The sequence below is a fragment of the Colobus angolensis genome, unplaced genomic scaffold (genome assembly GCF_000951035.1).
Source record: "Colobus angolensis palliatus isolate OR3802 unplaced genomic scaffold, Cang.pa_1.0 Scaffold111, whole genome shotgun sequence".
Classification (NCBI taxonomy): domain Eukaryota; kingdom Metazoa; phylum Chordata; class Mammalia; order Primates; family Cercopithecidae; genus Colobus; species Colobus angolensis.
Window position 1 is genome coordinate 2,428,311 of NW_012112142.1, and position 13,929 is coordinate 2,442,239.

The 13,929-nt window shown below is 37.9% G+C and overlaps 2 protein-coding genes across 2 annotated transcripts in view; one reads left to right on the top strand and one right to left on the bottom strand.

The window, feature by feature from the left end:
* Positions 1-13,929, top strand: part of LRBA (LPS-responsive vesicle trafficking, beach and anchor containing) — a 785,611-nt gene that overhangs the window by 450,548 nt on the left and 321,134 nt on the right. Inside the window, exons 39-40 of the mRNA XM_011956584.1 lie at positions 4,902-5,048; positions 7,565-7,701. Of these exons, the coding sequence (XP_011811974.1) occupies positions 4,902-5,048; positions 7,565-7,701 (284 nt within the window). The remainder of the gene's footprint in view (positions 1-4,901; positions 5,049-7,564; positions 7,702-13,929) is intronic.
* Positions 11,017-13,771, bottom strand: MAB21L2 (mab-21-like 2 (C. elegans)). The gene has a single exon (XM_011956572.1). It carries the CDS (start codon positions 12,684-12,686, stop codon positions 11,607-11,609), a length of 1,080 nt encoding a protein of 359 aa, XP_011811962.1. The 5' UTR covers positions 12,687-13,771; the 3' UTR covers positions 11,017-11,606.

Here is a 13,929-nt window from a genome sequence, read left to right on the forward strand (position 1 = left end):
CAAAGGGCCAGTATGATTTTTGGTAGATAAAGGACTAAAAAGCCCAGGTTAACGGACTGAAACCCAGATTTTCATCAGTGTGCTGTGCTGTCCTCTAAAATTCATTATTAAATATAATGGGAATTTTATATTCAAATTAAAGCCATGTAAAAAGTGTTTTAAATGATAGAAAGATTGGTTTTAATTCAGGTGCTAAAACAGTTTAGCAGAGAATCCTATTGCATTCAAGACATTTTTATTTTGTAGAGAATGTGCTTTGTAATAGGAATATATAAGGAGAATTTAACATCATTTTAAAGGTATCTTGTAAGCATATGGAATGATACAAGTAACTCATTTGGTTTTCTAGGGATGACAGATCATGTAAAGATCTTAAATCACGCCATTGTCTCATAATTTCAATAATGCCAGATGCTGTTGCTTCCTTTTTAGGATCAACATATACTAGCTTCTCCATCTAAAATTTTGGGTAACCCATGATTATTACAAGATGCACCTGGCTTATTCTCCTAATTATCCTTTGTAGTTTCATGAATTTTTCCAGAGCCAATTTACCTGAGTTGGAATGCTATGGACATGGCATAAACTATAGAGGGGAATCAATTAGTTTAGAACAATAGTTGATTATAAGATATTCTTTATGTGTCCTGTTCAGAATATTGTTATGGTGTGTGCTTCACATCACACTAAGTAGATACCCATTTTTATTTTATGTATGTTCAAAGACACTTTGTTATTCCAATAGTAGTCTTTTTAAAAAATGACTAATTCGTAAAGTATAAACTTTTTACTTTAATATAGACTATTGATGATTCCAGTTCACTTGCTCAGTAGATGTTAAAAAGGATTTTTATCAAAGGTGGAACAGTTTTGTGTGTTTTTGCTCTTTTTATATTTTAATTCTACTTACTTGTTTTGTATTGGATAGATAAATCAACTCATGTCCAGAGTTAGCTCTGAAGAACTTGAATTTTACATTTTGAGGACCAGCCTCTCTCTCTTAGGCCTTTCATTGTTCTTAGCCTCAGTGAATCAAATCGTTTTTAAAGATAGCATTTCTGACAGATTTCTCCAATTTTATGTAACAATTGCAGTTTAAGTATTAAGTTAGGATAAATATTAAACTAGAATAAAAGGTGAAATTAAACTAGAATAAAAGGCATTTCTTAATAATGATATGAAAAATTTAAACAGCGATCACGTTAGTAACAATTTTACTAGCCAGAAATATCTGAATTGAGCTTTAAAATGGAACCCAAAGTATATTCTGACTTCATCCAATTAAATTTTAGACTAGTGTAGAATATACTCACAGAAGATATCAAAATACTTGTTTATAATGGTTGGTTGAGAATAAGGCAAATGAAAGTTAAAAATATACTTTTCCCCAGCACATATAAACATGATAATAATCCTTTATTTTATGCTTGGAAAAGTTTTGTTCTAATTTTTTTTTAAAGTTCTTTAGCAGAAAGCTATTAGACCACTGAGAATTGAACACCAGCGCATGTGGTGCATATTAGAGTACTGTTGGTAATTTTACTGCTGCTAACTTAAAATCCTCAAGGGGGAGTTAATTACAGGAAAACCATTCTAAATATCAGTAAGCTGCATATTTTCCATGACAAGAGGTTTTTCAGTGGAGCTTGAACAATTCCAGAATCAGCTTGTAAAAATAAGTAAATAAATAAATTAAAGTGGGTGTGTGTATGCATACAGTACACCTATAGTATGTAAAAGTTTTAATGAAACTTGAATTCAGAAGTTGCCTTACTGTGTTTTAATATAGGCAGCATGATTAGAACATATTTAAAAAATTTTTAATTGCAATTGGAAGGGATAATTATATTTCTCGTGGTCATTTAAATGAATGTGAATTTATTTTTTGAGCTATTTTAAACCATTACATATTGCCACTGGGGACTCTCATTGTTTTGTAAATGTTTGCAGATTAAAGAGGTTTCTTCTTCTTTCACATAAGCTTGGTGTACTTGAGGACATGTATGGCAATAATCAGAGGAAGTAATGAGCAGGGTGTTTAGTTGTTTCTGATGTGTTTGGCATGTTCATCAATTTTAGATTTGGAAATGAATATTTTTTGTTCTTGATTATTATTCTGATTTAACCTTTTAAAATTCACTATGAGAACCATAAGAATTAGTAAACAAATTTATATGCACATTCATATTTGAACTGTGGTTGTTTTGTTTTCTTTTTCTTTCATCTAAGAGCTAATATGGCATAGTGGTTAAGAGCCCAGATTCTGGCACTGTGCTGCCTGTTTTTAAATCCTGACTCTAATTGTCAAAAGCCATGTTAACTTAGGCAAATTACGTAACCTCTCTGAGCCTGCTTTCTTATCTTAAAATTAGAAATAAGCAGAAGGTTTATGAGAATTAAATGAGTTAACTATGTATTTTTAACACTCCCTGGCTCATGCAAAATGGTATGTAATATTAGCCTTATTATTAATATTTCTGCTTTGAAGAAGGAATTATAAATCCAAGAAATAAAAAGAATGTGGTATACTGTTTCTGCACTAAAATCTAACCGGCAAATAATAATTTATTATAATTTACTTTATAAAAACATTTAGAAGATGGTGCTTCATTTGCATTTCTCAGTGGCCAATATATTTTTAATAAAATTGATAGCAAATTGCAAAAGATCTTGCTTAGCCTCAGGGCAGTGTTTCTGATTTTAGAGTAAGGAACTATAAATACTTGAAATGTAAGTGATTATAGAACATAGTTCTGTTTTTCTAAAAATTATTGGTTAATTTTAAGTATATTTCTTTTTAGCATTTAAAAACAATAGGCCAGGTGAGATGACTCATGCCTGTAATCCCAGCAACTTTGAGAGGCTGAGGTGGTAGGATTGCTTGAGCCCAGTAGTTCAAGATCAGCCTGGGCAACATGGGAAGACCTCATCTCTACAAAAAGTTAAATTAAAAAATTAGCTGGGCATGGTGGCAAGCACCTGTGATCCCAGCCACTTGGGAGGCTAAGCTGGGAGGATTGCTTGAGCCTAGGAGGTAGAGGCTGCAGTAAGCTGTTACTGTGCTTTTGCACTCCAGCCTGGGTGATAGAGCAGGATCCTGTCTTGAAAAAATTAAATAAAAAATAAATATAGCCACTTTAGTTAGATACATTAAAGTAATCTTTTCAAACATATGTCCAGCTCATCATATGTGTGTAGCTTACAATGCAGCCTGTGGGTATGAAAGATTTTATTTACCCCTAAAGTGTATTTAAAGGTAAATATAGAAAGCTCCTTCCGTGACTTCTTATTAAATAGAAAACTCCTATGTTTAAGTAGCACTATAAGTATTGTATTTAAATGGTATACATGGTGAATTCACAATAAATATGAGAAAAAAACTTTTACCTTTAACTTTATCTGTAAATGTACTTACCAAACCCTAAGAACCTTTGATCAGCCAAATCAGGCAACACATGTGCAGTTTATTTGGAATAAATTTTATATATATATATATGTCATGTTACTGCAAATTGACTGCTTTATCCTTTTTAGGGTTTGGGCCTTATGCCTAGGTAGAAGCTGCAGTGGAGGAAAAACAAAAACAAACAAACAAACAAAAAACCCCCAAAAAACCCTAGCCATCCGATTTTCATATCAAAAGCTGCAGCCTGGGTAGATCAGGTGCTTTACCTCTGGGATTTATCTAGCTGGAAGCCAGGAGGGTCAGGTGAAGATTCTTAACTTTCCCTTATATGACACTATTCAAAAAAACAAGATTAGGAAAAGATACACATATGAAGTTTTACAAATCACAGTTCAAAAGTTAGCATCTGCCTTCCTGCTTGTCTTAAGGAGAAAGCTGCTCAAAACAACAGGAGGTGGAAGGATGTGGGTTTTGAATCACAGTTTTGAATTTCAGGGTTTTCCACTTTCAGTTGTGTCTCTGCTCTCCTTTCGGATCCCATTGTTGAGTGTAGGTGCTCCTCAGGGCTGCTTCTCTCTCTAGATGTGGTGTTCTCTTTTCCTCCGTCCGCCTGCAGTTGCTGCCTTGTCGTAGTGCCTGAGTCTGGTACTGCTGCTCTCCACAGGCTGCTCCAGTTCAGGCCGCATGAGGCCCCTTCCCCACATGCCTCTCATCCCGGGCTCTCTGTTATGTTTGCCCCTGGGGTGCCTTAGCCCTTTAGTTTAAACATGCAGAGGAGGTAGTGTTTGAGCTTTCACTTAGTTTCCACACCGCCTTGCTCCTGGATATTTGTATAAGGGACGAAAGGGCGGAGGAGTGAGTGTACGTGTGAACATGTGGATGAGGGTAATGTGAAGGAAGGAAGGAGGGAGGGTGGATAAAGAAGGGATTGCAGCTTTAAGAAGCTGCTGTAGTCTTACTAGTGTCAGATATGGCTTCAGTATCTGGGTCTAAATCCTCACTGGCTTGTGAATGTCTCTTAGTTTTAACCCTTTTAAATTCTGGATTCTCCTCCACAGCCACTCCTCAACCATTCCAAAATGTTTGTCAGTATAACATTATTTTGGGGGATGAATCAGTCCTTATTTTTTGGTGTTAAATATTGTTTCCAAAACTGGGTTTTGATTGTTCCTATTAATGAATTTTCAAAAAAAAAAGTACTGCTTTTGAACCCACTCCTGCCCTAACTATAAGTAAATAAATGGTTTGGTGAGCAGTGCAGGGGTCAGATTTAATGGGATTAGGGTGCTTGTTTAGGGTAACATTAGACTAGGTTGGGGGATCAAGTTTGTCAGATCAAGCATGTGTGCCATCCCAATCACTTTCTCCACTGTGGCTGACTCTGTGTATAAAAGATTGACCATCTTTGGCCACCTACCCTTACCTAAGCCCCTACCCCTCTGCCAAAGTGCTCTTCCCAGAACTGATGGACAGCTTTGTTTCCTTTTCATTTCAGCCACAGATGAAGATATCCTTGCTAAAGGAAAACAGTCCATCAAGAGTCAGGCTTTAGGAAATCAGAACTCAGAAAACGAGATCCTCCTGGAAGGCGATGATGATACTCTGTCATCCGTGGATGAGAAAGATTTAGAGAATCTTACTGGTAAATTTGTTGGTTGTGCAGATATTTCAGCTGCCTCTGGGACAATAAGCATGTAATTACTTACTTTTTCAGCTGTGACCACTAGCACTACCAAGCTTATACCCACAATTGCATTAATTGGTTATTTCAAACACTACCCCCTTATCTTCTATAGTTTCTCTTTTATTTTTCTATTCTGTTCAGTCTTCTTACTCTCCTCATTTTTTTCTTTTATGAATAATTTTCACTGAAAAAGAAAAAAGTTTAAAAGCAGCAACAAAAGAACAAAATTGCTTCACCTATCCCGTAGGAGTTACCAAATCTCTGTAAATTAGCGCTATAGGTAAAATTCTGCCAGGTTTGTTTTTTGTTTTTTTTTTTTGTTTTTTTGTTTTTTTTTTTTTGGTAAATAAATCTTGGAGGGAGAGAAGCTATTTGCTTTGATATACAGGTCTTAGTGAACATGCTGTATATGCATGTAACTCTCTCAAATCAATTCTGAGAATGCCATGGCTTTTCACAACATTCACATATTTTGCCTGATGTAGGAATTTTGATTTGCACTCTGCAGATTCTCAGTTTTACATCCCTTATGGGAAAAATTCTCTTGTTTAACCAGAAATTTTAGTCATTCATTAAATGGCTTTTTTACTTTAATACCTGTGGCTGTGTCCCTCAAGGAAGTCTGAAAGGTTCTATAATTTCAATAGGTGAAAATTACATAGTTTTCCATTTTGATAATTTTAAGAGAAAAGGCATTAAAAATCTTGCATTTGGTAACATATCTGCAACCTGTGCTACTATGCCACTTGGTAATGAAAAGCAAAAAGAGAAGACGGTATCTTCTCTGATAACTGTAAACCTCTCTGTAAAGTAAAATAAAATTAATTGGTGCGAGTGCAGAGTAAGGTAAATACTGCTATTCTGTAGTCTTTTCCTTCCTTTATTTTACCCATTTCTTCCTTTATTTTGCTTCTATTCTTGCTGCTGGTAATATATTCATACAGTAATAGAGGTGAAAGGGGAGTTTAATTATATAATCTTGACAATGGCAATAGGATTAAGAAGTAATCCACACTAATAAAGTGGTGTGGGTTAGAAATGAAGTGGAAATTGTCAGGGGTCTTCTGTAGGACCTAGGCTGCCCTAGCTCCTGCAGCTGTCTGCTTACCCTATAATTGAATGTCTGAGAGTGATTGAAAAAATGTTATTTCTTCTCAGTATTACATGCTAATGTACAGAGGGCAAAAGGAGACAGCAAAAGAACACATAGCTTCTTATTTCATCCATTTATAAGGATGAGCTTTGGGAAATCATGGCTGTTCTGCAGCTATCTGCTGCCCATCTGCAAACACAATGTATTTGTACATTGGGAATAGAGGGCAAAACCTGCTCTGATCTCCGCAGAGCATCCCTTCTATTGTCCTACTGGCACACATTAAGATTGATGTGAGATTAAGCACTATCACCCGTCTAACAATCGATGGAAATGTCAATTCATCTGAATTTTGAAACACTTATTCACCCATTGATTACCTGAATAGGCGCACCTTGTTTATAGGCACTATGTTAATTCAGAACTATAAGTGCCAATCTTCTCTTAACGCTGTTTTCTTCCCCTATAGGATTTATACCATGAGGAATTGACAATGGAATTTTAAATTCTTTCTACATTGATCTGTCTCTCTCTCTATGTGTGTATGTGTGTATATATATCATTTTTAGTTCATATTTTATATTTAGCTCTAATATACATTATGCTGTTATATCTGTAGTGAATCTATTGTTTTCAGTAGCAGTCTGATTTGTCTCTTTGATAAGCCCTGTGGAGATTTGATTATTCCAATAAAAATTCATTCACTTGGAAACCCACCCTCCAGCTGTTTACTCCCAGAGTCCCTGAACTACACTAATATTAGATTTGGAAGCATTGAACAATACTTAACAGTGGAAAGGAAGACTTAGAAAAGAAGTATTTTTACCAGTCATTGATGGAGTAAAGTTGTTATGGAAGAGGTTTTGTGTCAAGCTGGCATAAAATCTCTATCAGAAAATATGGTTTAACGTTTCCCACTTCATTAATAAGCTAGTGGTCCTTTTGTAGTTGTGCCCCTACCATACTGTAAGCTAACTCCTGGCCTTGGAAGCCTGTTGAGGCTTCTTTGCTCCTGGTTGTTGTTCGTGTTGTTAGATAGCCTGAGGCCTGTTTTCTAAATGGAATGTGGATGGACTTATTTAGGCAGAGCCACTTCTTACCTAGAGATTAGACCAAAGCTTTGTGGACTCCCTGTAAAATAATTGCATCCTAGTTTACTGTTATCATTAACGTCCTGTTATAGATCTTCTAGTATGAGAATCCTGACTTTGCATTTTCAGAGGAAGATTTGGGGTGGACAGAATATTTAACTGTAGAAGTAGTTGGCAGGCAGTTCAGTACTAGAAGTGAGAATGAAAAGATTAAATACAATTTCTGGTCAAATTTGATTTTTTGAAAAATGTCATTCCAACTTGTGTGGCTTGTCTTTTCCTTTTGGCAGGTCCTGTTAGCCTGAGCACACCAGCTCAGCTTGTGGCCCCCTCGGTTGTAGTAAAGGGCACTCTTTCTGTCACCTCCTCCGAACTCTATTTTGAGGTGGATGAAGAGGATCCTAACTTCAAAAAAATCGACCCCAAGGTGAGAAGATGAGGGGGTTTCATTTTTTCTTAACGATGGGATGGTGGGTGCTGTTGGATAGGATTGGGATTGGTAAATCTGACAGGCTTAGTTTGAATTTCTTCTAAATTGCCTTGGCTTATATGCAATGTCATTATCTTCTTTAGTTTATGATTCTCGACCAGTTAGTAAGATTATTGAAGTTCATTTAGATTCAAAAACAAATTCTACTTAATGGTATTTATCATTAGCTCTTTGTGAAGAGGGGAAGGAACCTCAGGGAACATTGTCTATAAATATATTTTGCCTCAAAGGGTCAAGGGTGAATTAAGATACAAAATTCAGTGAGACTGAGAGTGGAATTATTTTGTTTAGCCTTTATGTTTCCTGGATATGATGTCAGTATATCACTCTCCTTGCTTTGTCCCCATGACTTACTACTCTGTCGTGCATGCAAGCATGTTTTGTGTGTATGAGATACCTCTGTTTCCCATTACCTATAGTAGATTTTACAAGGCACTGCATAATTTTCTATTCTTAAATGAAAATGTAATTTCCCCTTTAAAATATATTTCTCATTACTTTTCAGACCCTGGCAACTTTGTTTTTACTAAGAAACATTTGTAGCACAGTCATAAAAACCAAAATTAGGTTTATTTCAAGAAAAAGAATGGTATAATTTGCTCTGAGAGGAAACAGTTTCTTTTAAAAATGAGCAAAATAAGCAACCTATAGAAAAAGGTGGCTTAAAAAGTGGAATAATTTATTTTGCAGGCTGATAGCATGTGTGTATGTACATGTACATACCTACACATATTTTGAGTTTATTGATAGAAGGTTCTTTGATTTTGTAATCATGTGAATTATTAGATCTGAATGATTTAGAAGTATTTCAAAGTAGCTCTTGATGAAAATATTATAATTTTATTTAAAACTGTACAAACAAATCATATCTTATGCTATTTCCAGCACTTTGTCTCACTGTTGCTGCCTTTATTAAGACAGGACTTGGTAGATTGTATGGAACTGATTGTTTTGAGCTTGATAAGTCAACTAATCCAATGTAGAGAAAACTTGCTAATTCTGAAATTCTATCCATTAAAAATTTTTTTCGACTTTGTCCCATGACTGAAATGCATTAATTTCTTTAGGAAAGGAAGGTTACCAAAATTAAACTCTGTGATTTCTGGTAACTTCTGAATTTTAAGAAAGACTGGGATTTAATTCAAGATATTCTATCATGCTTTTAGACACATATAGATCAAAGCCTAAAATTTGATTTAATTTAAAGGTGTCTAATGACTTGTTCTGAAAATTAGAATCTCTGCCAATCTGTGAGATTCGGTTCTTTGAAGTTATTTGCTCCTTTTAGAGAAGTTACAAGTTTTGTCTCTCTCTGATCTGATTCTGTACAGCATCATTAAATTATTTTTTTCTTGTTGCTCGTGAAATATGGAGATCTTTTGGCCCAATCAAGAAATGGGCTTGTATCACTGCAACCTTCCTTATAGTCCAGAAATTAAAACTCCTGCCAATTTATATTAAAAAATGTTTTTCAGTCACCTACTGGGAGAAGTTTTAATTTTGTATAGATGTTAATGCTTTAAGGTGTTCTGTAAATGAGGACATTTATGTTGCTGCAGTGTTTTTCCTTTTTGACTGATACCTGCATTAAATTAAATAAGGAAGAATAAAATATGCTAAATTGGGGATATTTTTGTTTCTTCTTGTCAAGACTTAAAAACCCTTTTTTCTGGAATAGTTGGAGGGAGATGTATGTCTACTGCTGTAAATACTTTTGTGAGTTAAAAAAATGGTCACTTATAGATATTTTTATCTTTGAAACTAAACACTATTCCTTTAAATCATTTTGTGCAAACGTAAGCACCTACTGTTTGTTTGAAAATGTTTTTAAAATTCAGAACATTTTCCCCAGAGAATAAATTGGTTTTTATAATTTAAAGGAATTTGTGTGTTTGAGCCATTTAATATTACTGTGAGGAATACAAGAAGATATAATACAGGTTGAGTTGAAAGAGTGGAGATGATTTCAGAACTGATAAGATCAAAGTTTATATTTTAACATAGGACTATTTTTACCAAGGAATCTTACAACTTAAGCCTGTTTGTCAAATGAACTAGGCTTCAGATCCCTGAATGGCTTTCTTGTTTTTCATCTATTCTGCTATGCTGCTGCTCATCCCTCCATATAACCCTTCCCCCTCTCAAACTTCTTCCTCTGATCTTTAAAATTTGCTTTAAAAACATTTTTCTTTACACCTCTCATTTGTGCATATTCTCAATAAATTAAAAACTGGGCTAATACAGAGAATAAATGTTCGATATTAAAGGATAACATCTGACATATATTCTGTACCTTGTCTCATCATTAGCATAGCGAATGGAGTATATAGTTACCTTCAACGTAAGACAAACCAATTCCTTTGGGATACTTTCTGTTTGACTAATTATTTTATTTTCTAATCAGTTATTCCCTTGCATTAAAAAGAAACCATTGTTAAAGCTGAAACATTGAAATGAGCATATTAGTTTGTTACCTTAGAAAAACAGAGAGAGGAGGAAGGTACTTTTCCTATTTGTAAATTCCTGGAATAATAATTTTTCTTTGGTTATAAAAATAGTATGAAAACCTTTTTTGTTTGAATTGCATATAAGCAGTTTCAGAATAATTCTTGAAATTTGATTAAAATAATCATAATTATGGAATTTATAACTAAGCCATTTTAAAATGGAAGTAATTTATAAATCTGAATGGTTCGTATCACCATATGCTGGGGGAGATGATTATTGCTATAACTATTTTATTCTTTTTTGTTGTGGTTTATTTAATTGTTAAATTTTTATTACTCAAGGCTTGAAGAGGACAAATGATTGAAGGAAAAGTATCAACTGACTTTGTTAACTATTCAGAAAAATCCATACATATTTCCTTTGTATATCGGAGTCAGACTGGATTTTTTGAAATTATGGCATAAGAAAGTACCTCTCTTAATTTTTAATGTAAAAAAGTTTTTTCTGCTTTAATAGGATCAAATCTTTTATTTTATACTTTTTTCCCCAAGCGTGAAGTAGATGTTACCTTTAATCCTAACTCTACAGAACAAATATATATTACAGTTGAGTAAAGTTAATGTTTTCTATTTTCTAAGGATTTGGGTGCGAACTTATAGTCAGTTCTACAAAATGTGCTGTATTTTAAATTTTGCAAATCAGTTCAAATGGAAGCTTCTTGCATTTGATTCAAGTCACATCTTTACATTGCAAATTATAAACTGTTATCTCACCTGCCTTCATTTAAGAACAATCCACAGTCAATTACAATGTAAAGTAATGTTTTTATTACTGTTTTCAAGAAGACAGCTCAGGGTGAGGGTAGAGGTGCAGGAGAGGGAGGGGCACAGTCTGACATTGGCACTGAGATACGTTTAACATCAGTAAAACTTTTTTTAAAAGAGAAATTTTACATATAGTTAAATAATTTTTTTCACTTGGTGACAACATTCAGGCAACCAAAAGCAAAACGAAATGAGAGGGGGGATGGGGTGAAGAGAAAAAGGATAGGAGGAAAGAAGGAAAAGGGGGAAACTACTATACATTGATTTGAAAATGTACCTTGGGTTTCATTTTGTGGTGGCACAGCTCGATTGCTTCTTTTGTGTGACCTTTTAAATTCACATTGTTTGGAAGAAAACGATCACTTTTGTGCAAGAATGTGATTTGTTTTGGTTGGGTTGCTCTCTTTTTGTTTGCTTCTTAATTAACGAAGGTCTTCTGCCTGATTCCTATTTCAGGTGACTTACATAAAAGTTTGTGTCCAGAGTTTCTGCTGTTTATCGCTGAGGTGTGTGTTGTGTGTCTGAGAGAGCACTCCCGTTTGTGTCGCTTTTCAAGCAGTCCCCAGCACCCTATAGTTTGTCCAGGCTTTTGGGATTGGTGAGAATTTCCCTGGCCAACCTCCAGGTCTGCTTGGCAGCGCTCTCCAGGGCCGAATGGGGCTTGCCCTGAAAGAGGTCGAGGTTGGGCAGAAAGTAGTGAGGGCAGCGGCGGCACTGCAGGCAGGAGATGAGCTGCAGCAGGATGCCGTTGAGCCGGTCGCCCAGGCACGACTCGTCCCAGTCCGTTTCTCGCGGGTGTTTCTCGCACTCGTACAGCAGCAGCGTCTTCATGTGGTAGTTATTGAGCGGCTGGCCAGGTAGCTCCAGGTGGCGGTCCCGCAGAGTCTTCAGCACTGAGAGGCACTTGTTTCGGCAGCCTCCCATCAGCAGGCGGTTCTCCGCCTCCCCGAACTGTAGCACCCAGGCGTCGCTCTCTGCCGAGCTCTGCTTGCCGGTCAGCGAGTAGCACTCCTTCGAGAGCAAGTTGAACCCTTCGGCCTTGACCTCGGCCACCCTATTGGGGCCGGGCCAGGGGATGTGGGGCATAGGCCACTGGGCCGCGCTTCGAGGCCAGATCCCGGTGCACTTGAACGCCGGAGTGATTTGCACCACATAGCGCTCTCTGATGCGCAACTTGACCTCGCTGGTGTCCGCGATCATCTTGACCACATCCCGATAGCTGCACTTGTCCACCGCCTGGGCCACCAGCGTCTGGAAACGCGAGCGGATCTTACGCGCTGAGAGATAGCCGGACGCTGTGATGAACTCGACCCAGAGAGACATGCTGCGCTTCCGCCCATCGCTCAGTTTGAGCACCGCGCAGCCGGGAAGCGAGCCGTCGTCCACGAAGTTGAAGACGCCCATCTGGTTTAGGTAGAGCACCACCTCAAATTCGGTGGGCGAAATGACCTCAAGCCCCTCATAGCGGGCATCGATCTCGCTCAGGGAGCTGATGAAGCGAGGCTCCTGCACCTCCACTTCCTTGAGCACGTCCGAGACCACCTTACAAACCTCTCGAATGGTTTTGGCGATGGCCGCCTTGCGCGCCTGGCAGCGCTCAGTGTAGTATTTATTGAGCTGGTAAACCAGCTTGGCCTGAGCGGCGATCATGTTGGGGCACAGGTCCGGGCTATACACCGGCGTCTCGCAATACGTTGAGGGATCCAAGGCTCACGCACTGGTGGTGGCCCAGCGGCTTTCGAAAGAGGCGGTGCGCTCCCCGTTAAGCCCCACTTTCACTCTTGTTTTCCACCTGGGCTGACCGGCTGATACTGTAGCCGGCTTGTTTTTTCCTTTTCCCTCTTTCGAAACCTTTTTTCTTCTGCAGAAAAATTAGGGGAGAAAAGGTGATTTTCTAAAAAGAAAAGTACCTCCTGGGACCTTTTTGCTTTCTCTTGATATGTAAAGACCGTGTGCGAGAGAAGCGGGGTGGGGGTGAGGAAGGAGGAAAGAGAAAAAAACTCAGGATACCAAAAGGTTAGGCTTAGATGTCTGCAGCCGAGATTGCCCAGAAATCTGTAAATGAAGTTTTTTAAGTGCCAAAGTAAATTTAAAAATAAAAGCGAAACATTCAGTGGTTCATTCTTAAACTTCTCTTCCACGCTGGTAGGACTTCTTCGCTCAGTGTAGGTGAGTGCCTTCTTCCTCACCCTCCCCCAAATGGAAGGTGCAGGAGGTAATTAATGTCCAGAGAGCTGCGAAGTACAACTCAGTCCGCCGTGCACTTGGAGGTTTACTGACGCCCCGCAGTCTCAGCGTGTTGGTCTCCTCTCTTCTCAGGGGGTCGTGTTGTCGCAGTTTTCCTCTTTTCCTACTGGAGGCGTTGTTTGGACTGGGTTGGTTTGTTTGTAGTGGGTTCTTCTTGTATTTCTTTAGGTGCAAACCGCTGGAAGTTGTTTGATAATCATTTCTGCTTCGTAATTTATACTTTTGGCTCTCACAAAATCCGTTTTAGTGTGACGAAGTCGTTGCTTGCGTTGCATCTGGGGTGTAGTTATAACGATTCAGGGTTTTCCTTCTCCTCCTCTAGGTTGCTTGTACAGATTCCACTTTCTGAGTCGCCTCTCCCCCTCCTTTCCCCTCTGACCTCTTTCTCGCCCCGCACTCCCCCTGCTTGTCTCCCCCTCCCCCCTTCCTCGTGCTCGCTCTCTCTTCTCTCCTTTCTCTCTCTCTCCCTCTCTCTTTCTTTCTCTGTCTCCCTCGCTGTTTCCTGGAGTTATTTAGTTTATGAATGGTCCCAGGGCCATCATGAGGGGGTGGAGCTTCAGTTCCTACAATCGCTATCCGAGCTGTCAGTGCTTTAGCCAATCCGAGAGAGAAGACAGGCAGGCTTGGCGAACGGTAGCAGCCACCA